This window comes from Garra rufa, chromosome 11 (genome assembly GCF_049309525.1).
Source record: "Garra rufa chromosome 11, GarRuf1.0, whole genome shotgun sequence".
Classification (NCBI taxonomy): Eukaryota; Metazoa; Chordata; class Actinopteri; order Cypriniformes; family Cyprinidae; genus Garra; species Garra rufa.
In genome coordinates this window covers 8,914,395-8,938,602 of record NC_133371.1, presented here as the reverse complement: position 1 = coordinate 8,938,602, position 24,208 = coordinate 8,914,395, and the positions used below count along the sequence as shown (strand labels likewise).

The 24,208-nt window shown below is 38.3% G+C and overlaps 3 protein-coding genes across 3 annotated transcripts; all 3 read left to right on the top strand.

Moving 5' to 3' along the window:
* Nucleotides 1–806: 806 nt before the first annotated feature.
* On the top strand, nucleotides 807–8,794 carry slc19a3b (solute carrier family 19 member 3b). The gene is made up of 5 exons (XM_073850323.1): nucleotides 807–1,101; nucleotides 1,558–2,323; nucleotides 4,318–4,510; nucleotides 6,306–6,447; nucleotides 7,913–8,794. The coding sequence occupies exons 1-5, from the start codon at nucleotides 955–957 to the stop codon at nucleotides 8,108–8,110; spliced, it is 1,446 nt and encodes a 481-aa protein (XP_073706424.1). The 5' UTR covers nucleotides 807–954; the 3' UTR covers nucleotides 8,111–8,794.
* Nucleotides 8,795–8,980: 186 nt separating this feature from the next.
* On the top strand, nucleotides 8,981–12,868 carry irf2bp1 (interferon regulatory factor 2 binding protein 1). The gene is made up of 2 exons (XM_073850322.1): nucleotides 8,981–11,073; nucleotides 11,538–12,868. The coding sequence occupies exon 1, from the start codon at nucleotides 9,198–9,200 to the stop codon at nucleotides 11,058–11,060; it is 1,863 nt and encodes a 620-aa protein (XP_073706423.1). The 5' UTR covers nucleotides 8,981–9,197; the 3' UTR covers nucleotides 11,061–11,073; nucleotides 11,538–12,868.
* A 5,181-nt stretch (nucleotides 12,869–18,049) lies between these two features.
* Nucleotides 18,050–21,852, top strand: foxa3 (forkhead box A3). The gene is made up of 2 exons (XM_073850534.1): nucleotides 18,050–18,490; nucleotides 19,207–21,852. Exons 1-2 carry the CDS (start codon nucleotides 18,419–18,421, stop codon nucleotides 20,449–20,451), a joined length of 1,317 nt encoding a protein of 438 aa, XP_073706635.1. The 5' UTR covers nucleotides 18,050–18,418; the 3' UTR covers nucleotides 20,452–21,852.
* The last annotated feature ends 2,356 nt before the right edge of the window (nucleotides 21,853–24,208 follow it).

Sequence of the window (24,208 nt, the reverse complement as noted above, 5' to 3'; positions counted from 1 at the left end):
ACGTCCCCCAACCCTTTAAAGAACTCCATATCGTAACCTTCTCAGAACATTTTGAAAACGCTAATGAGCAACCTCCTTTACACAAACAGGGACATTCTGAGAACATTCTGGGAATGTCAAATTTCCTAAAAAAGTATGGTCCCCTAAACGTTCTGAGAACGTCCTGAATGTTCTGTAAAGGTCCCCCAAATAACGTCCCCCAACTCTTTAAAGAACTCCATATCATAACCTTCTCAGAACATTCTGGGAACGTTAATGGGCAACGTCCTTTACACCAATGGGGACGTTCTGAGAACATTCTGTGAACGTCAAATTTCTAGCAGGGTAGGCTATTATAATTTTGTAATTTATAATTATTGATTATATTCTTTTTAATTTTAAGCTAAAACTGACTGTACTCTGATTTTGCTGTAAATGTTTAAAGCAAATAGCTTGGTCAGACTATTTACCCCATAGGTGGGGTAAAACGGCCCTTGTACAAATTAAATTTTTGTTAAAAAATCTAATAACATGAAAACTGGACATTTTTCATACTTTGTTTAGAATTTATGTCATTGTCAATAAAACTATGATAACTTTTCTAAATATATTTAACTTTTGTTTCACAGAAAAAAATACAGTTCCTAAGGGGGGCATTTTCCCTAGTCTAACCTAACTAATTACAGTGTTTTTTTTTTTGTTTTTTGTTTTTTTTGTCAACACACACGCATATACGCACGCACCAACAATTGGGGCCTATACTTGCACACAGATCAAAGTCTCCATCATAAATATCTTCATTCACCAACCTTGCACTGCTCCTTTTGTGGAAATCAGGGACTGGACTTGGCTTTCTTTATGCAAACAGCTAAAAAAAAACAACAACACCAATACACCAAACTACCAACTCCTGGACCTAAAAGAAGAGGCATAATCTTGTGGTAGTGAAAATACAGACAGGACAGGCAGATCAGAATGAGTTTCTGGAAGAAAATGAAGAGGTCAGACTGGGTCTTCCCCACTGCTTTGCTCTCTCTTTATGGATTCTTTGCGAACTGCAGACCGGCAGAGCCTTTTCTTACTCCTTACTTGGTGGGACCCAAAAACATATCAGAGGAAGTGGTAAGTATTGCTTTTTTTTCATATTTTCATGTTGGCTTAGAGATTGTTTAGGAGCTCAGACAGTACACACAGTACAATTTACACTATAATGCACTGAGCATTACAACGGGAATGATAAAGGCTACATGTGTAGTGTTGATTTTGTAAGCTAGATGTATTATAATAGGTGCTCTTGAAAACATATTTCCTTACCTGAACCTTTCTCTGGGGTGAAAAAGAATCATAATATCTGTTTTAGAACTTCAGAATCGTATAACTAAACTAAAACTAGTCAAAATATTGATTAACTGCATTAACTCTATTAATTACTACCATAGTTATGCTTCACTCATGCTACCAATGCCTCGTGAGTCTTATCTCTTACGCAATATACCATGATTTCAAATCATTTACCTAAACACTTCCTGCCGTTTCTTATTCAAATGACCAAAAACAGTCTTCTTTCCTCTCATCCAGGTAACTAACTACATGTTCCCCATCTGGACGTACTCATATCTGGCTGTGCTCTGTCCAGTCTTCCTACTGACGGACTTGCTTAAATACAAACCTCTAATAGTAACCCAAGGTCTATTTCTTGTCACAAATTATTTACTTCTATGCTTTGCTTCCAGCTTGACCGCTATGACCTACCTACAGTTCAACTTTGCAATGGTCACCTCCACCGATGTGGCCTATTTTTCATACATCTACAGCGTCATTCCTCCTGAACGCTACCAACGAGCCACGGGGTACGTTCGCAGTGCCATGCTGGCTGGATATACCTTTGGAGCCACATTAGGACAACTACTAATTTCACTGGCTGACACAAGCTACTTTCATGTAAACACTATTACTCTGGGTATAGTGTCAGTGGCTTTCTGTATTTCTTTGGGCCTGCCAATGCCTCAACACGGCATGTTTTTCAAGAAAAAGGTGGAGGTGTCTACAGACACGCTAAAAGAGGTTACAGATGCATTTGGGGCAGAAATGGATCTAGGAAAGCAGGCTACAGGAACATGCTGCGATTGGGGAAACATTAAAACGTCTGGGGGAAAAATGTGGGGGAGTCTCAAAGAGTCCTACTCCTCCAGAAGGCTGGTGCAGTGGTCCCTCTGGTGGGCTTTGGCTACAGCTGGATATGGACAGGTCTTTAACTACGTTCAGCTGATGTGGGACCACATTGAGCCCTCAAGTACATCTTCTGTGTATAATGGGGGAGTGGAGGCGGTCTGCGCACTTGTAGGTGAGGTATTTAGTTCTGTGGAATATTTCCAAAAGGGTGTTTTCACAGCATTGCAACAGAAGAGTTTCCAAAAAGTACCTTTCAGTAAAACATTTTTAAAATATATATTTTTTCTTGGCATCTGCTTCCATAAAGAACCCATAGTCAGTTAAGGACTTTCCACACTGAGCGCGATGTGAAAACACAAAGCGAGGTGGCATCGACCAACAATGCATTTTTTCTCAGATATGTATGTTGTATAACATCGTCCATTGAGTGCTTGTAATAACTTCTAATTGTGATCTGCAGTTAATTTTGATTCTATAATAGGCAGACATGCACTCTTTGTATGTTTAATAATGCCACACTGCTTATTATCATAAGCATCCTTTATTCCCTGCTGGTTTTTGTTCTTGTTTTATTCCAGCTTGTCATCGCGTGCAATATTTGTTTCACTTTTTTGCGCTCAGTGTAGAAAGGCCTTTACCTGGATGCGCAGCCATATTGGAGATACTCAGATGTAAACAACAGCATGAATTGCACAATTAGTCTACTACTGAATAGGTTGTTCTGATAATTAAATGCTGTCTAAACCATGAAAAAAAATGTGTGGAAGCTGCTAAATCATGGCAGTAAGCAGGAAAGGGTGCAATATTTTGACAAACTAAAGTTAATAGGTGGTAAAGATACGTACAAGCAGTAATAATTAAGCTATTAGCCTAATATTTCACCCACCTGACTGGAAATGATAAGAACAAACATGAATGTTGAATTCCAGTTCAGTTTGGCCAACCAGTTCCTCAGACATTTTCTGCACTGCTCTTCTTCTTGATTTGTTATAACTTTTGGCAGTCTGTAGTACTCCAAATGTTTTTCCTGGTCTGACCAATTAGTACAGACATTAATTGATCATTTTAAGCAGCCACAAACAGCAAAATATGCATGTTTTATTCGGTTAAGTTGCTTTTTTTACATTAAGTGCCACCAATATGACCGATTGATGACGCATTGTGAAAACCGTCTATAACATCCATGGAACCTTTCCATTGTTCCATTTTCAAAAAACTGTTCTTTGTGGAAGCATAAATGGTTCTTCTGTGGCAGTGGTTCCCAATTCCAGACCTGGGGTACCAATGCTCTGCATATTTTGTACGTCTCTCCTATTTGAGTTCATGGATGTCTGTTCTAATGAGCTGATGATCTGAATCAGGTGTGTTAAATAAGGGAGACATACAAAATGTGCAGAGCATTGGTATCCCAGGCCTGGAATTTGGAACCAGTGTTCTATGTGGAACATGAGTTTCTTTTGTTGAACACAAAAGAAGATATTTTTAAGAATGCTGAGAACCAAACAGTTGCTGGTAGCCATTGACTTTCATAGTATGAGAAAAAAAATACTATGTGTTCAAAACTAAGAAAGAGCATCATTAGGGTAAATAGATGATGCCAAAAATGGATGAACTATGCCTTTAATAGTGTAAAGAACCTTTTTGCAGAGGGAAGGGTTTTGATGTTAAAGGTCCTTCATTGAACCACATGCCAATAAGAATCAGCGACTTTATTAACTATAAACACTATCAAAAGTGTAATAAATTTTTTATCTTTATAGCGAAAGATATCGGAATATATAGCCGAACCTGTCCAGCTTTATACGCAAATCATCTGTTGAATCTTCATGTATGTTACGCAAAAGACTTCTAACGCTTAATTGTTTTACGGTTTGCATAGGAATTCAGCAGCTCAGTATGTGTGGGGGAAGAAAATTTAAGCAATTACAACAGTAGGGGTTTGGTTAGTCATTTTATTTCAGCAGAAGAGAATGTCTCTCAGTTTTGATGCTTTGACAAGAACATTCAAACAAAGGCAACATAAATGAGTTCTGAGTGCCATACAGAATAGAAATGCTGTCTAAATGCATTTCCCAGATTTAATTGTCGCCTTGTGTAGTGCCTCTTCTTTGTTCACAGATTTGACATCTCCCTTATTGTGATTCATGTTGTGATTGTTGCTTTCAGGTGCAGCGGCAGCTTTCTCTGTGGGTTATATCAGAGTACAGTGGGGCGTGTGGGGCGAGTTCTCGCTGGGTGTTTTCTCTGCCATTGGTGCAGGGTGTGTCTTTCTCATGGGCCTCACCAACAATATCTGGCTGTGTTACGCAGGCTATGCTATCTTCAAAGCATCATACATGTTCCTCATCACAATCACAATGTAAGTTAGTCATTACACAATGGACATATGAAGCGTATGATATACACTATATTGCCAAAAGTATTGGGACAACCCCCTTCTAATAAACAGGTTTGACTACTGTACAACTACTGTATTGTGTTCTTCTAATTTGATAGAAACAGCTTTGATAAGAGACCCTTTTCTATTCTAACATGACAATGCCTCTGTGTATAAAGCAAGGTTCAAAAAGAAATAATTGATTCCGTCAGTGTGGAAGAACTTGACTGGTCTGCAGAAAGCAAAGTCCTGATCCCAGCTGAACATCTTTGGAGTGACTTTAAATGCAGACTTTGAGACAAAAACTCATCGCCAAACATAATGACTTGTACAGTGGGTACAGTAATTTCTGACACTTCCAAAACGGTTGCAACAAAGATGGAAATACAATTTATAAATACATGAATTGTTTCCATCTTTGTTGCCACAGTTTTGAAAGTGCCTTTTTCTGTTGTAAAGAAGGGGTGTCCCAATACTTTTGTCCATAGATTGTATCAAGTCATTGGTGTTTGGTGATGAGTTTTTGGCTCAAGGTCTGCATTTAAAGTCACACCAGAGGTGTTCAGCTGGGATCAGGACTTTGCTTTCTGCAGACCAGTCAAGTTCTTCCACACTGACTGAATCAGTGATTTCTTTTTGAACCTTGCCTTATACACAGAGGCATTGTCATGTCAGAATTGAAGAGGGTCCTGTCAAAACTGCTGCTGTAAATTAGAAGCACACAATCCCCTAGAATATCATTATATGCTTAAACATTAAGATTTGTACTCATGGAAATTTCTAAAGTAGTCGAACATGTTAATTAGAAAGTGGTGTCCCAATACTTTTGGCAATATAGTGTCATGAAATGTCATGAAAAAGAAGATATATGGGCCATTCTACAGAACTGGTGCACACTGCTGTCCCACAATCAAAAAACACATTTAAAAACCATTTAAGTATTCAAATCTTATAGTAAGACCATTTTATTATCTATTGAAACCCACAATAATATTTAAATTATCAGTAAGCTTAATATATATAAAATGATCATTTAGTTGGAAGATGGCTTTCTCAAACCCTAACCCCCGAATTTCTCTGTGCATCCCGTGTTTGAATCCCGACTCGAGGACCTTTCCCGATCCCGCCCCCTATCTCTCTCCCACTTCGCTTCCTGTTTAAATAAATCTTTCAAAAAAAAAAAAAAAAAATCTGTCACTATCTAAAATGTGCAGTCATGGCCGAAACATGGTATTTTTGTCAAAAATAAAGTATACTGAATTATCAGCTAAGATGTTATGATAGTGTTTGGTTCATTGTGTATTTAAACTAATAAATTCTTAAATCTGAAATCAGTATGATCAACTGTTTGCCTTTTACAAAGAAAAATTGGATTCAGAATACAACAAATCTCATAAATCACACTTGAATTTTTGTTAACATTGTAATAATTATTGATTTACCTCTAAATTTTGTAACAAAATAAAAAAAAATCTATATTTACAATGTAAGAAAAATAATAGGTCAATATAACCCTTCCTATTTTAATTATATATTGCTGTTTCGATAGTGACAAATTTGAGAAGAGGACAAATATTCCAAAACTTTCTGAAAATACAATATGAGAATTAACTGCACAGTTACTAAAAATGTGTACCTTGGATATTATACAGTTTGCATATATACAAAATTTGTGGAAATGGACTGGAAAAAGTCCAATTCTGTAGAATGGCCAATAGGTATTTTTTCCTTGACTCTAACTTTTTTCTTAAACTTTTTCTCCTCTTTATGGTTGAAGGTTTCAGATAGCTGTTAACCTCTCTATGGAATGTTATGCTCTAACATTTGGCATTAACACTTTTGCTGCTCTTACACTTCAAACTATACTTACTGCTATTGTGGTGGACAGTTCAGTCCTGGGACTGGACATTGTGACCCAGGTAAGTTTTCACTAAACTAAACTTAATGAAATATAAGCCTGACTTATCAAATAATAGTCAGAAACAGCTATTGTTAGTGGAACCATTTATTGAATCTTTTAACAAAATATTAAAGAAAAAATGGCGAAAATGTAAGATAAAATTCAAATAACATGCAAATCATTGACATCTTTATATCTCTACATAACAGGCTAATTATATAAAATGCATAAATATCAATAACATTTAATATCAAATCCCAATAATACAGAGGTTAAAAGTTTACATACACCTTGCAGAATCTGCAAAATGTTAATTATTTTGCCAAAACAAGAGGGATTATACAAAATGCATGTTATTTTTTGTTTAGTACTGACCTGAATAAGATATTTGACATAAAAGATGTTTACATATAGTCCACAAGAGAAAATAATAGTTGAATTTATAAAAATGACCCTGTTCAAAAGTTTACAAATGCTTGTTTCTTAATACTGTGTTGTTACCTGAATGATCCAGTGTTTTTTTTATGATAGCTGTTCATAAGTCTCTTATCTGTCCTGAACAGTTAAACTGCCTGCTGTTCTTCAGAAAAATCCTTCAGGTCCCACAAATTCTTTGTTTTTTTTTCTAAGTCAATAAGTTAAATTTACCCTGATCTTCAAAAAGTTTTCAGCCCTGGCTCTTAATTCATCATGTTTCCTTCTAAAGCATCAGTGAGCGTTTGAACCTTCTGTAATAGTTGCTTATGAGTCCCTCAGTTGTCCTCAGTGTGAAAAGATGGATCTCAAAATCATACAGTCATTGTAAGAAAGGGTTCAAATACAAAACCAAAGAATTTGTGGGACCTGAAGGATTTTTCTGAAGAACAGCGGACAGTTGAACTGTTCAGGACAGACCAGGGACTCATAAATAACTATCACTAAACAAAAAAACACACACAGCTGTGGATCATTCAGGTAACAACACAGTATTAAGAATCAAGTGTGTGTAAACTTTTGAACAGGATAATTTTTATAAATTCAACTATTATTGCCACTTGCGGACTATATGTAAATGTCTTTTATGTGAAATATCTTTATTCAGGTCAGTACTAAATAAAAAAGAACATGCATTTTGTATGATCCCTCTTTTTTTGGTCAAATAATGTATTTGCAAACTTTATATGTAAACTTTTGACCTCAAACGTATGTATAAAAAAAATGTGTGAACCACCACTTGAGGGTGAACCTTTTTTACAAGTATACTAAAAGTAGAAACTGTCAATCAGATGGCAAAAGACAAGTAGTAGATTGTGTACAATACGTTTTTCACAAGTTTTGAACATTATGATAATTTAGATGTATCAAATATGCTACAGTATGATACAGTTAAAAGATTAAGAGATTAACAGAAATCTATGCATAACATGCATAAAAGGCATTCAGATGTGAACTGTTTGAATTAACGTGTTTAAATGTGTTACATTATATTTCCCCCCTTCTATTAGTTTCTTGTATATGGAGGTTACTACAGCACCATATCATTGCTCTTCCTCATACAAGGCTTGTACACAGTTTGTAAGCATTACCGCAAATCTACAGAAGAAACAAATACAGACCGACCCTTTGCCATTTTGGAGGATAAATATGGAGCAGACGGACACGATCTTCGCCCACAAAATGTGAAAGAACAATCAGCATTATGAGTAAGAAAAATCACAAGCGGTTATGCATTGTATATAAATAATTATTTATTTGCCCAGTATATTTGCATAGACTGTTCTGTGATATCACTTCATGTATACGATTTAAAATAAGTAATTACTATTTGTATTTAGCAAATTGTATCCAAAAGCTAACATTCAAATAAAATGATAAAAACAACAAGACGCTTCTTGTGTAAACTGGACGTTTCGAAGATGGTAACGTTAAGTATTATAAACAAGTCAACACGAGTCTAAATATCATTAGTATCTTATAAACTGTTAATAAAATAAACACATTAACAGCGATTACTACAGTTACACCAAACAGAACGTCATTTCTGTAATATAACACCGGAAGTTTTTGAAACGCGCAGTTGGGAATAGCGGACGTGACGTCAACTGTTTGTAAAATGGGAATTGCAGTCTAATAACCTTTTGCAAGAACACGTTACTATCGTTCACATTTAATATTTAATATTGCTAGACTGGTTAAGTTTTATTTGCCTAAACAATGATCACTGCAATGATCGCAAAGAATAATAATAAATAAATAACCGAGGTAATATATGTCACTATAGTTTGAGATAAATCTAATAAAATTATACAACATATATTCAAAATAAATGAGAGGAAAAAGCGATCAAAAAATACATACCAATTATTTCCACAATAATTATAATTAAATAAGCTGTTTACAAAACATATAGTGTATCCTGGCAACAAAAAACAATGTGATGTCCGATGCCTCTCTTCCATAAATATTCGACAACCTTATTTCAGAAATAAAAGACTTTCTTTAGGAAAAAGCTCTATGGGGAAAAGCGCGTTCAGCTGTACAAAACTCCACTTCCCACAATTCCACGGGGCTGAGTTGCGTAACTTTCGGAACGTCTTCCAGGAGAAACTCTGCGGCCCAGACGACTTGGCAGAAACATCAAACACCTCGTTTCTGAATGACACAAAACCCAACGGAGTTGTATATATTCGTCCGTAACGAGGAAATAGTCGATCGCAAACGCTCGGAGGCTGGCTGTGAAAAAGATTCAGGGTGGATTTGAGAACGCAAGATCGCGAGGGCCTATCAAATATGTCCTCTTCCTCGCAGGCATCTTCCAGGCGGCAATGGTGCTACCTTTGCGACCTGCCAAAGATGCCGTGGGCCATGATTTGGGACTTCAGCGAGGCCGTGTGCAGAGGCTGTGTGAACTACGAGGGCGCGGACAGAATAGAGTTGCTCATCGACACGGCGCGGCAGCTCAAGCGAACACATGTGATGCAGGACGGCAGATCTCCGGGTCCGCAGCCCAGCGGTAAACACGGTCCCGCTGGCAAGGAGGGTCCTATGGAGGCCGGCAGACCGCCCTCCGAGCGATATGAACGGGGAAGGGGAGAATATGTGTCTGCCAGGCTGCCCAATGGACTGCCTAGACTGGAAGATGGAGGTCCGCCCGAGGTTAGTAGACAGAGTCCAACTGCCAGGAGGACTTTAGTGGGGGCTGTGCCACCCAATTTAATGGCGCAAGGGCTTGTCGGAGCCCCTCACGGCCTGCTGACCGCCATGCCTGGTCTGAATGCCCGAGCCGGGGGTGCCCCCTTGACCATTTCCGCTCCCATGTTAAATGAGCTCAGTAAAAGACAGGCCATAGGCATGGGGATGAACGTGGGTGTGGCGTCTTTCATGAGCCCAGAATTTGAAAAGGAGTTCAAGGAGAAGCAAAGGAACGCTGAAGCACTCGCTGAGCTGTCCGAAAGCGTTCGGAACCGTGCGGAAGACTGGGCTGGACGCCCCAAACACATGCGTGAGGCCTTGCACGGCCTTTCTGGTTGCACCCCATTCAATGTCCGCTTTAAGAAAGACCACGGCCTGGTGGGAAGGGTGTTTGCTTTTGACGCCAAGCTGATGGTTGAGTTGGAGCTGAAGGTCTTCATCGAGTACCCGTGCGGGTCCGGTAACGTGTTCTCCAGCGTATTGGCGCTGGTCAAGCAGATGTTCCACGACTCTCAGAAAGACACTGGCAAGGTCATTAACTCGGGGTTTAAATACGTGGAGTATGAGAAAAGGCACGGTACCGGCGACTGGCGCCTCCTGTCTGAGCTTCTCAGCGATGGAGTGCGGGCTTTCAAAGATGCGCCGGCACCAGAATCTCTTCCGCAGCCTTACCTGGACCCCAGCTGCTCCATGTTACCCAGTGCGCTCTGCCACATCGGCCGTCCCACGCAACCCAGAGTACGCAGGCGCAAAGCCTCGCCCGAGCCAGACGGTGCAGAGAGGATGACCTCTGAGGAGATGCGCCAGCACTGGCCGCTTGGAGTGTATCCGGGCTTGCCCGGCCATATGCCCGCAACTTCGCTAGCCAGCGTGGGACAGCCTCCAGAGGGCATGGGGGCACATGGGAGCGACCCGTCGCCCATCTCGGCGCTCATGAGTGTAGCCGACAATGTCGGCACAGCCACCCAGTCCCCTAAAGATGCTCCAGGCGCCAGCGGAGGCCACTCAGCCAACGCAGGGCGGCAGAACAGCGCAAGCCCTTCACCCGCAGGCAGTCAGCGGCGACTGGCGTCGCGCAACGGAGAACCGTCGGTGGGCAGTAGCGCAGGAGGACCGACCACAACGGTCACTGCATCCCTCATTGACCAGGGTGCCGTTATGGGAGGTGAAGGCTCAGGAGGAGCCGGAGGTGCCGGCGGTGCCCCTCTGTGCTGCACCATCTGCCACGAGCGCCTGGAGGACACACACTTCGTCCAGTGTCCGTCCGTGCCCGGGCACAAGTTCTGCTTCCCTTGCACTCGGGACTTCATCTGCAGACAGGGCTCAGGAAATGAGGTGTACTGCCCCAGTGGAGAGAAGTGCCCCCTCGTGGGCTCCAACGTGCCGTGGGCCTTCATGCAAGGCGAGATCTCTACGATCCTGGCGGGTGATGTGAAGGTGAAGAAGGAACGAGACCCCTAACGGCCAGCAGCAGGTTTGACAATATGCTTTTATTCAGAAAAAGTGCTTGAAGTAGACAATAGGCATTTTATTCATCTCAAATAAATAGTTATTGAGAATTTTCTTTTCATAAAAGAAACCTGGAAACCAGTTTCCACAAAAATATGAAGAAGTTGTTTTCAAAGCTGATAATTCTTGAGCTCTTGTTTCTTGAGTAGCAAAGATTATTCTGAAGGGTGACGTGACACTATAGACTGAAGTAATGATGTTGAAAATTCAGCTTTGATCACAGGAATAAATTACAATATAACACATATTCACATTGAAACTGAATATTTTAAATGGTAATATTTCACAATATTGCTGATTTTACTTTATTTTTGGTGAGCATAAGAGGCTTTTTTTCAAAAACCATAAACTTTTGAATGATAATATATGTTTGTATTACAGATTTTGCTAAATCTTTATGTAACTTTTTTTTTAATGTCTCCCCAACAGAACTCAAACCTCACTCTGAGGGAGCTGCGATCCTGAGCCCTAAAGATGGCCGCCGTGATCGTGTGGCCCACAGCACTGAAGAGACGGCTGCTGGCGGGCAGGTCCTCTTCCTCCATCTACCCAGGCCCCTTCTTGCCCTTTGCCGTCTTCCCCCCCCCCTTTTTCCTTCTCTCCATCGTCTCTGTTTTGGCTGAGGCAGTGGAGAATGCAGCCATTTTTCTCTTTAGAGATGCCCATGTATTAAACCCTCCAGCACTTATTTCAGATTTGTTGATCCGCATCGATTCTTCATCAGCTGTAGTCCTGCAAACTAAAACCAGGTCCTGTTGTATTGACTATGAGAAGAAAAAAAAACACATTTCAAAGATCCAGTGGGGCGATTTTCTAGATTGTGCTACAAACCACCAGACAGATGCAGATTGTACTTGTTTGGAAACGGCGACTTCCTTTACAATCACAGAACTGCACCGACTACAGGCCCACTCTTGTATTTGCTGTCGTCTATGCTGCATAAAACTGTTAAGTAGTCCAGGAATATTACTAAGTGCTAAAAGCCCTTCCTTCAAATCGCTTCTTGATACAGCATGTATAATAGATATCTTTATGTTTTTTACTCCGTGTAGATTGTACAAGAATTATCCCTTTCAATGGTTATAGATGTGCAATCTCTAGATTTGATACTATGTTGCTTTATGTACCACTAAGTCTTTGAATGAATAGAAAACCAAAGATAGACATGCTGAATATTGTCGTATCATATGATGCTATAACATATATTTTTGTGGTAAAATGGTTTTGTGGCTTTCGTCAGATAACAAGGACAGATATGGGGAGCGTTTTACATTGGGAACTTATATTTAAACCTTAATGGGTAGACACAATAGATTTTTATTACAAGTAAGCAGATCACTATATTTTCTATTGTAACCCATTGGCTTTTAAATCCTTGGAGGCGATGACTAGTTTAATATTATCACAACAGATCTGCTCTGTTTTTTACAAGTATATATGGTCCAGATTGTTTTCTTTCCATTTTTACATGTTCAAAGCATACTTTATGACAATTGTTTTATTGTAAAAGATTTGAAAGAGCCAGGATCTATTAGACATGTAGTCTTGTTATACAGCAGCCCCAAACGTATTTGGACGCTTCCAGATATTTTGGGAACACTAGGTTTGGTTCTCCATATTGTTTCAATGTCTTCGGTCTTGTTTTATGACTTTGGAAAATATATGACTAAATATATAAATGCACAAGTACTGTTTTGTTTAATCGGCATTTATGTTACAGCTTAAATTGTATTTAAATTAAAAGATTGACTTTTCACAAACTCCCGGACTATTGCTGCTTATTTTAATTCTTCATTCAGTTTAGTGATACAAATGTTTACAAATGCTACTGTTGATATCAATGATATTCAATATTTTTGTATATGTTTTGTATATTGTATACAAGTGTAGTTGTTTTAGGCATCTAAATACAGTTGAAGTCAAAAGTTTACATACACCTTGCAGACTCTGCAAAATGTTATTTTACCAGAAAAAGAGGGATCATACAAAATGTGTTACTTTTTATTTAGTTCTGAATAAGATTTTTCACATAAAAGACGTACACAAAAATGACCCTGTTCAAAAGTTTACCTATACTTGATTCTTAATACTGTGTTGTTACCTGAATGATCCACAGCTGTGTATTTTTTTAGTGATAGTTGTTTATGAGTCTCTTGTTTGTCCTGAACAGTTAAACTGTCTGCTGTTCTTCAGAAAAATCTTTGGGTCCCACAAGTTTTTCAGCATTTTTGTGTATTTTGAACCCTTTCCAACAATGACGGTATGATTTTGAGATCCATCTTGATTTTAAGGACAACTGTGGGACTCATATGCAACTATTACAGAAGGTTCAAACACTCACTGATGAAGGAAAAACAATGCATTAAGAGCCAGGGGTGAAAACTTTTTGAATTTGCAGATAAGGGTAAATTTAACTTATTTTGTCTTCTGGGAAGCGTATCTTCTGTAGCCTTGTAAGGGCAGTGCTAAATGAAAAAATATATATATATATTTATGCAAAATAAGAAAAACGTACGCATTTTCATTCTGTTCAAAAGTTTTCACCCCCGGCTCTTAATGCATTGTGTTTCCTTCTGGAGCATTAGTGAGTGTTTGAACCTTCTGTAATAGTTGCATATGAGTCCCTCAGTTGTCCTCAGTGTGAAACGATGGAAAATCATACAGTCATTGTTGGAAAGGGATCAAATACACAAAAATGCTTGGAACCCAAAGAATTTGTGGGACCTGAAGGATTATTCTGGAGAACAGCAGGCAGTTACTAATAAACAACTATCACTAAAAAAAACAAAAACAGCCGTGGATCATTCAGGTAGCAACACAGTATTAAGAATCAAGTGTATGTAAACTTTTGAACAGGGTCATTTAAAAAAAATCATCTATTATTTTTCTTGTGGACTATATGTAAATGTTTTCAATGTGAAATATCTTTTTCAGGTCAGTACTAAATAAAAAATAACATGTATTTTGTATGATCCCTCTTATTTCGGTAAAATAATTAACATTTTGCAGATTCTGCAAGGTGTATGTAAACTTTTGACTTCTTGCAGTGGGATGAATCATATACAGCTTGATATTGTTCAGTTTGAGGTTTTTATATTCTAGACCAAATCTCTGCCTTGTTTTTGTTTTTATTTTGTGCTTATAAAAGTGAGCACATTGCTCGCTGGATTAGCTTTGTCTGCCTGATCTACTGTAACCCGTTTAATGATTTTCATTGATGTAACACAATGTAGTCAGTTTTACTGCTAAGAATTTCTTTGACTAAAAGTAAACTTGAATTACACTTTTAGCTTATCTGGCAAAACATTTTACAGTATAGTAGACCCAGGCAACTACAGAAGGTGGAACCGCAGTGGACTTTGATTTGATCATTATGAAAGTGTGATTATGTGTAAACCTCACTGGGTTGTTTTTATAACTAGAGACTCTAAAACTGTTCAAGGACAGAGCATGTTTGCTTTCTTAGCCGCTGCTTATCTGCTGTGTTTTTGTGGGGAAAGGACATGATTTCAAACGTCACAGTTTAGAGTTATTTATATTATTATTAGACATATATGATGGTTTACAGTTAGTTAGCAGTTATATGTTATCAAATTTGTGACCCACTGCAATGTCCAGGTAATGTCAGTCGGCAGGGTTATTATTTACTAAAACTAAAAACTTAAAAAGATTTATACATTTATATACATTTATAAAATGAATATTTTAATATAATAAATATGAAATTATGTCAGCTAGTTGCCAAAGAATTTCATTTAGCTGAATGTGATGTTAAAATAACTAAAGCAAAAAAAAAACTGTAGTAAAAAAAAACATTAAAACGGAAATTAAAAAACAAGATAATATTCAAACTATTAATTATAAATAAAAATAATAATAGTAGGCCTATCTAAATTATAGGAAGTCTACGGATTTCACTTTTGAGGGTTGTAAATGTCTCTCTTTGATGTAATGCTAAACTTTGTCCAGCAGATGGAAATATTCTACCAACATACTACAACAGAAAGAGAATTGTATTTTGATGCTTTAGCAAACACAAGTTGGTAAGCAGTGGAAATGAATAAACAAAAAGTATATGTCATGTTCAATAGGGTATTGGTCGTACTCCTCATGGAACTAAACCAAAACATGGAAAACTGTTTTAGATTTAAAACACACTTTTCTAGCTTTGTCGTGCAGTCTGTACAACTTCAAAAGGACAGATAGGCCTATACGTTTCTATAGAATTATAACAGAATTGAATCAAATATGCAGCCTCGACAAAATTATTGGCCAAACCAGTAATAATTAATAATATTACGTACTTTTTATACATTTCTTCACCTAAAAGAGCACTCCTTGTGAATAAGTTTTGAATGTGCACTTATAATGTACTTCAAATCTTCAAAAGTATATTTAAAAAAAACATAAGAGAGTACACATTCAATGTATGACATATAAATAGCCTACAATACCATGCTACATTACAAAAAATATCTTAAAGGAGTAGTTCACTTTCAGAACAAAAATTTACAGATAATGTACTCACCCCCTTGTCATCCAAGATGTTTGTGTCTTTCTTTTAATCAGTCGTAAAGAAATTATTTTTTTGAGGAAAACATTTCAGGATTTCTCTCCGTATAATGGACTTCTATGGTGCCCCTAAGTTTGATCTTCCAAAATGCAGCTTCAAAGGGGCTCTAAATGATCCCAGCCGAGGAAGAAGGGTCTTATCTAGCAAAACAATCGGTTATTTTCTAAAACATTTACAATTTACATACTTTATAATCTCTAGTACACACAGAGCTAGACATGAGCATTTGAGGTTAAAAAAGTATATAAATTGTAATTTTTTTAGAAAATAACTGATCGTTTTGCTGGATTTCCTCAGCTTTTATTGTTTAGAGCCATTTGAAGCTGCATTTTGGAAGTTCAAACTCGGGGGCATCATAGAAGTCCATTATATGGAGAGAAATCCTGAAATGTTTTTCTCAAAAAACATAATTTCTTCCGACTGAAGAAAGAAAGACATGAACATCTTTGATGTCAAGGGGGTCAGTGCATTATCTGTAAATTTTTGTTCTGAAAGTGATCTACTCCTTTAACATTGTTCTTGCAAGACGCAACCGATTTTCGGGTGAACATTTCCTGGCTGAAGCCTGCATGCTATTTGAAGGCTTCCATGTGTTTTAGACTATCATTAATGACTCACTGCTGTTTGACCCGTCAAAAGCCTTAAGACACGTTTCTAATATTCTGCTTCCTCCATTAGCGTCACCCATTAAGACTATTGTTATCCAATTATAGAGGTGTTAATGAACGATGCGCCGCTGCATTGGCATGAGAAGCGCTGAGACAGCAGGAGGATGTTCAGATGTGTGTTCGCCAATACACCATCTCAAGACACTGCAGGGATTACTGAGGAAGAAAAGCGTGCCAAACACTAGATAGACATGTTTACAAGTTCGCAAGACATCTTTTTGCATTTTATTTTTAAACGTGTAGCTACTAATTATTAGAGGAACATTTGCAGTGGAAAAAAAATAATCTATTAATCTGATCTGATGCATGCTATCACAAAATTAAGAGCAACTGGCTATTCAAGAATTGAAGGAATTAATATATAGCTTTTAGCTAGACATTTGGTGGCACACGGGTTGTGGGAACATCTCATAAAGTTGCATTTTGGGGGTCAGGTCTCTCCTAATCCTTTCGACCCCCCGTCAATTGATCAATTACATCTCCATTCATTAGCCATTAGGAAATGCATTGACATTGTGATGTTCCTGTCTGCGCCTAACAACAGATGTGTATTCACACAGCCTATACGGATAGGCTCACGGGTCATTTCAAGCCAGGAAAAGTTTAAGTTCACAATTAAATGTGTGGGAAATAATCTTCAAAATTCGAATTTGCGCTTGTGCAAGAAAATGCGCACGTTTGACCACAATAACCTCGCAAATAATGTGGAAAAAATAGGCTACAGCCTAATTAAAACGAAAAATAAAATAAATAAAATAGCGACTATCTAATTAAGACGAAAATAAATACTTGGAAAGGCAATTTTGTCACTTCATATTCGAATCATATTCTGCTCATCAATCAAATCGTTGTATTTTGATTCTGTATTTTGATTTGTAGTTGTTCAAATGCACTCAGTTTTGAGAAAAGGCGGCATGAGATCATCTTTTTAAATCTCGAGAATTAATCACGGTCCTTCGCTCACTGTGACCTATGTGAAAGTGATAGCCGAGGGGATTTAACAACTTTTAAAACTGGCACTTCAGATTACTGATGTGGACCCCTGCCGTGATGAGTTTAAGCCCTGATGAGTTTATACCAGCCTGAACACATCACTGACGATAGAAAAGCATTAAATGATTGCCTGATGATGACAAATCAACTACTGGCATGTCATGTAAGAAACGCGTGAATAAATGCAAACTTCATACACTTCAGTAGGCTATCTATTTATCTATCTAAACTAACATACATGTATGATTATGTAATGCAAATTTTCACCCTCCAAAGGTGGCACAGAAGCGCTTCCTAAGAGGCATTTAGCTGTCTTTAGTGATGGCACAAACGCATTTACACAGTAAATTCACCTTTGTATTGGAATAATTTGGTCTGGCTTTTATGCGTTATTGCATTTTTACACTGAATTCTAAGCAGCTTTGGCAATATAAAGACGCCTATACTTCTGTAAGTCACAGCAGAGGCCCTAAATCTTCTCCATTTCTTTCCTTTCCATTCTATTCATTTTCATTGTAGGCCTGACGTTGTCTGGGATGACAATTGGGATGGACATGTCGGCCGGCCAATATACAGAACAGCAGGGGGCAAGAGAGACCTTTAGGGACGTCTTCCTGAGTCCCGGGGCCTGTTGGGCGGTCCCTCACCTGCGCGTGTTTAAAGCCTGAGGTGAGGCTTTCCTACATTACTCACCACAGAGACCTGACGCAGTCTCCACGACAGCTTCAACTTTGGACTTCTCAGGATTACTTGAAAATGTTTACAGGTGCTGCCACTCAAAAAAAAATAAAAAAATACTGAGTAAACTAAGTTAACTAGCTAATCATGAGAAAACAACTTATTGATCCACGGGACTGAAGACAACTGAAGAGCCTAACTTTACAAAACTTTTTGTTACGGTTCATGCTGTAGAATTACGTGGAATTACAAAGTGTGTCGTCTTGACAAAGCGGGACGTTGTGTTTTTATTTTTATTTCTTAAAGAAACCCTTTTAAAAAAAACTCAACGGCATTTTAATACACGTTTAGTCTGCTGTCAGTATCGCGCTTCTTACGAGTTTCAACTTTATTTGGGGATGTTGAGCTCTGTGAAGATGGAATCTCACGAAATTCCGGAATGGAATGCTTTCTACAGCGAGCCAAGTGAGGTAAGTTCGGGAAAGTCTTCAACATTCTATTTAGAAAGTAAAATATCTATCTTCTCAGACAGATAGATATATAGATAAAATATATTATAATATTATATTTAAAAGCTAAGACGATGAAATCATGTATTGTTGTAATGTTTGCATATTACATTTATTGTATTAATATAATATATAATTTTTTAGGGATCCACTTTTAGCTTTCGATTAGATTTCGATTTTAATTTCGCGTTACACTCTTGTGTAACCGTTTTACTTTTCAGTAGAGCTGATAGAAAACTTTCCAGGTTAATGCTATAAAATAGATACTAGGCTATTCGTAAAGCAGTATTGATTTCTCATTTTCGTCTTATTATTTCTTAGAAATGTCTTGATTTTTGATCATTTGCATTTAAACTGTTATTTTTGCGCACATCAATTTTGTGACCGCAAACACGGCGTCAGATTGGAATTAATTATTTCTTATTTGCTTAACTTTATTTTTTTATTTGATTAATTCTAATATTTCTGAGGAGATTTAAAAGTGCGAGTTTAACTAATAATTGATTTTATGTGTAAAACGAAATGAAAAGAAATGCATTCAAACAAAGTAGCCTATACATTGTAGTTTGGCCTTAACTTTATAATATAGCATCCTAGGCGAAATGCCTTATGGTAGAATTTGTTTTATAGCTACAAACTGATGACAAACATTAATGTCCTGTCTTTTTTTCTTTTAGATGTATTCCTCTGCAAGCGCCATGAACTCAGTGAGCAGCTTGAACAGCTACATAAATCTGAACTCTGCCTGTTCTACAACCAGCATGAATATGGGCTACCCCAGCGCAGGTCTCAACAGCAGCCCATTGACCAGCATGGGTGGAGGCCCCAACCACATGAGCCTGTCCCCTGTTGGCTCCTCTCTGAACCCCAGTTCTCTGACCCAGCTAGGCTCTTCTGCCTCCTCCCTGGGTTCCCTCTCGCATTACCAAAGCATGGGTCAGCCAATGTCCCAGATCAGCTACCCCTCTCCTACCTCTCTCAACCGGACTAAGGAGATGCCAAAGCCTTATCGTCGCTCTCTGACCCATGCCAAGCCACCGTATTCCTACATATCCCTCATCACGATGGCCATCCAGCAGTCCAATAGCAAGATGCTGACCCTCAACGAAATCTACCAGTGGATCATGGATCTCTTCCCATACTATCGGGAGAACCAGCAGCGCTGGCAGAACTCCATCCGCCACTCTTTGTCCTTCAACGACTGCTTCGTCAAAGTGGCACGGTCCCCCGACAAGCCCGGCAAGGGCTCCTACTGGGCGCTGCATCCCAATTCCGGGAACATGTTTGAGAACGGCTGCTACCTGCGTCGCCAGAAGCGCTTCAAGATTGAGGATAAATCTGGGAAAAAGAGCTCGGGGAAGTCTCAGGAAGGCGGAAGCACCAAGGGTGGTCACAGCAGTGAGGGGATTCAAGAGGAGCACAGTCCCGCCACGGGCTCCGAAGGTGCCGACTCTGCCCATTCAGACAGCTCCCATGCATCAGAGGAGCAGCAAAGGAGCATGGTGCAGCTGGATTGCCCGTCTCAAGCTCCTAACCTTTCACACAGCTCGCCAGTACCAATTCCATCTTCAGTGTCCTCCTCCATGCCTCCGTCTGGCTCGCACCTGCACTCTCAGGGAATGGGCGGCAGCCCTCACCTGTTGGCCAGCCCGATGCAGCACCTGGATCTGCAGAACGACCCACTGAAGTCTATGGACCCCCACTACAACTTCAACCATCCGTTCTCCATCACCAACCTCATGTCCAACGAGCAGAAGATGGACCTCAAGTCGTATCAGGACCAGGTGATGGCTTACAACAACTACACCACAACTTCTCCGGTGGCCACCAAACAGATCTATGAGAGTGCAGGTCCATCCGCTATTGACTCTGGTGCCTACTACCAGACCCTCTACAGCAGGTCTGTCCTCAATGCATCCTAATGTGTTTACCAGACATCTGAACTCTACAGACTCTTAATGGCAGGACTCATCTTCAACACAGAGCTTGCTTTGCCAGTAATAACTAAGCTTTGGGTTCCTAAACTCTTAAAAATAAAAGGGGTTTTCACAGTGATGCCATAGAAGAACCATTTTTGGTTGCTCAGAGAACCTGTGATGAGAAAGGTTCTTCATGGATCCATGCCAAAAAGAACCTTTATTTTTAAGAGTGTGAGAGAAAAATTTACCAGAACCGAGGGACGAGTTCCAATGCCTTTTTTCCCAAAAAACTAATTTAATTAACATATATTCAGGAACTAAACGTTTTGGTTTCGGATGTAACACAGAAGATGTATACAAATGATGCCACATGTATATACTGTTTTGGGGAAGCAGGAGTCAGGCATTTATTTATGAAGGGAAGAATTTAATATATCTTGTATGATTTTGTGTTGTGAAGTTACGTTAACAATGTGATAACAAGAGGACGTGAGCGTGATTGCGGAAGCGTTTGAGTTCAGGTTACTGCTGTGAGCAGGTGTTACTGTGTTACAGGGAAACTCTTCTGTTTTGTGTTACAGCACAACGCATGTTCAGTTGAAGTGCGCTAACATACAGTGTACATGTATGGAGAGTGTGTATCATTATGCTTGTCCCTTGAAGAAGCTGAAGAAATTACTTTTTTACACTTGGCCATGAAGTCATTTTGTATATTCTGAAGATTTAAGTATATATAGAGATAAAAGTTTGACAAAGACGGATAAAACTGTGGTAAATCCAACTGTTTGTTTTACAGACTTCCCTTTTTTAGAAAGACTGGCAATAACATTCATAAAAAAAAGAAGTCCGCAAGCTTTCGCTGTTATTCCAGTGTGCCTCATGGTCTGCTCACCTTGGCTTGGGCTGTTAGTAAGATCAGCAGACAATGCACTAAGGGCCATTTCCATACAATACTTGCACTAGTGACCTCTCTGTTCTTCACTGTTGGGGAGGGGGGAGATCATTTTGTTACAACAATGCTTTGTAACTACCTTTTAATCAGAAAATTCTACAGACCCTGTTGAAATTGCCATGATGTATTTTTGTAAGATCTCGTCATTTAAAAATCTCCTTCAGAGATTTCTAAACAGTTTTAAAAATAAAAACTTTGTCTCAAGCCATCATGTCATAAACAAATTTCTTTCAAGTCTTTTTGGAATTTGTAAGAAAGCAGGTCAGAATTGATGTTCTTGTTTAGTTTATATTTAAACCCAGCTTTTTGGCCATTGGGCTTAGAAGATAAGTGTCTTAATATATATATATATATATATGTGTATATATATATTGCTTTATTTGGTTGATCGTTTCATGGTATGTTCTTAAAGTTTGTTATGTTCTTTTCTTATTAAAAAAAAACTTCTCACATATGCTTTGGAGTTCTTTTCATTATTACATATTCATAAAGTAAAATTGTGACATGTTTTCTTAAAATAATTTAATATGATATGTTTATTTAAATTAGGTACTAATATTCACCTTTTAGTGGTAGATAAGAAACAAAGTTGTCCAGTTTCTGTTGTTCCCCCACACATTCTTATACACATATACAGTTGAAGTCAAAAGTTTACATACATCTTGCAGAACTTGCAAAATGTTAATTATTTTACAAAAATAAGAGGGATCATACAAAATGCATATTAGTACTGACCTGAATAAGACATTTCACATAAAAGACATTTACATATAGTCCACAAAAGAAAATAATAGTAGAATTTATAAAAATGACCCTGTTCAAAAGTTTACATACACTTGATTCTTAATACTGTGTTGTTACCTGAATGATCCACAGCTGTGTTTTTTTGTTTGTTTGTTTAGTGATAGTTGTTCATGAGTCCCTTGTTTGTCCTGAACAGTTAAACTGCCTGCTGTTTTTCAGAAAAATCCTTCAGGTCCCACAAATTCTCTGGTTTTCAGCATTTTTGAACCCTTTCCAACAATGACTGTATGATTTTGAGATCCATCTTTTTACACTGAGGGACTCATATGCAACTATTACAGAAGGTTTAAACACTCTCTGATGCTTCAGAAGGAAACACGATGCATTAAGAGCCTGGGGTGAAAACTTTTGAACAGAGTGAAGATGTGTAAATTTGTCTTAGTTTGCCTAAATATCATATTTTCATTTAGTACTGCTCTTCAGAAGCTACAGAAGAGAAAAAATAAGTTTACATTTTTTAAAACGTTTGAGATAAAAGTTTGACTAAGACGGATAAAACCTATTTTAGAAATACATTGGACAATTTAAATAAGTTCAATTTACCCTGATCTTCAAATTCCAAAAGTTTTCACCCCTGGCTCTTAATGCATTGTGTTTCCTTCTGGAGCATCAGTGAGTGTTTGAACCTTCTGTAATAGTTGCATATGAGTGCCTCAGTTGTCCTCAGTGTGAAAAGATGGATCTCAAAATCATACAGTCATTGTTGGAAAGGGTTCAAATACACAAAAATGCTGAAAAACCAAAGAATTTGTGGGACCTATACATTTTTTTCTGAAGAACAGCAGTTTAACTGTGCAGGACATTCAACTATTATTTTCTCTTGTGGACTATATGTAAACATCTTTTATGTGAAATATCTGATTCAGCTCAGTACTAAATAAAAAATAACATGCATTTTGTATGATCCCTCTATAAATAATAAAATAATTGCCATTTTGCAGATTCTGCAAGGTGTATGTAAACTTTTGACTTCAACTGTAAGTGACATATTGAAGACCCTTACTGTAAAATCTGGATGAGCAATATAATCACCACGTTGCAGGCATGTTCCATCTGCCAGGATAATAACCCTATTATGTTTTATTGTCCCGAGAGCATCCGGCAATGAATCATTTATACCACAAGCGCCAAAAATCATTTTTAAACATGCATTTTATTGTGTTCTTTCTCTTTTGGTGTGAAATATCCCACCCTGTCTCTTTTTGTCTCGTTACTTCTCTCCTCTAAGATTGATGGCCGCAGAGTTCTGAAGCCACGGTTCAGCTCAGTGTTTTTTGCTTTATCACAGAGAGCTGTGAAACCATTCTCTTGTCACGTCACTCTGGAGAGCAAAGGCAGAGCGGATCGCATGCAAAAGCGAGGGAAGGATGAAAGATATACAGGCCTGGAGAAAGAGAGAGAATGTAAAGTAGACTCTGCCCTGGGTCTCCTGGTGGGAATCTATAGTAGCTATTTCTTCATGAGAAACACAAAGGGACCTTGCTGCTGGGGCTCTAGTCTGATAAGATACGCCAATACGCCACTGATATGGTTTCTATGACGACACAATGGCAAATTAAGGACAAGGAACAGAGGGCCCTTCCCATGATGACTAAACTGGAACGTACCTTTTCCTTTGTGACCTAATTAAGAACTTCGGTTGTTTCAGTCGTAAATGGAAAGTTCATCGCAAAATACACACTCTAATGCTGCTCAGAAACGGTATGACTTTCTTTCTTCTGCAAAAACTGTTTATGTCCGTTTTTTGAAAGTCAGTAGGCTCTAAAACTTTCTGTTTCACAAAAGGTCCTTTGTGGCAAATAAGGTTCTTCAGATTATAAAAAGGTAAGAAAGAGATGGTTCTTTAAAGAACCTTTGTCTGAATGTGGAACCAAAAATGGTTCTTCTATGGCATTGCTTGAAGAACCTTTAGAAGCACCTTTATTTTTAAGAGTGTATCCCTTTGAAAACCAGTTTTCAAATGTCAAAAACAGAGAGTCTAATTATTATTAAGAATACTCATAA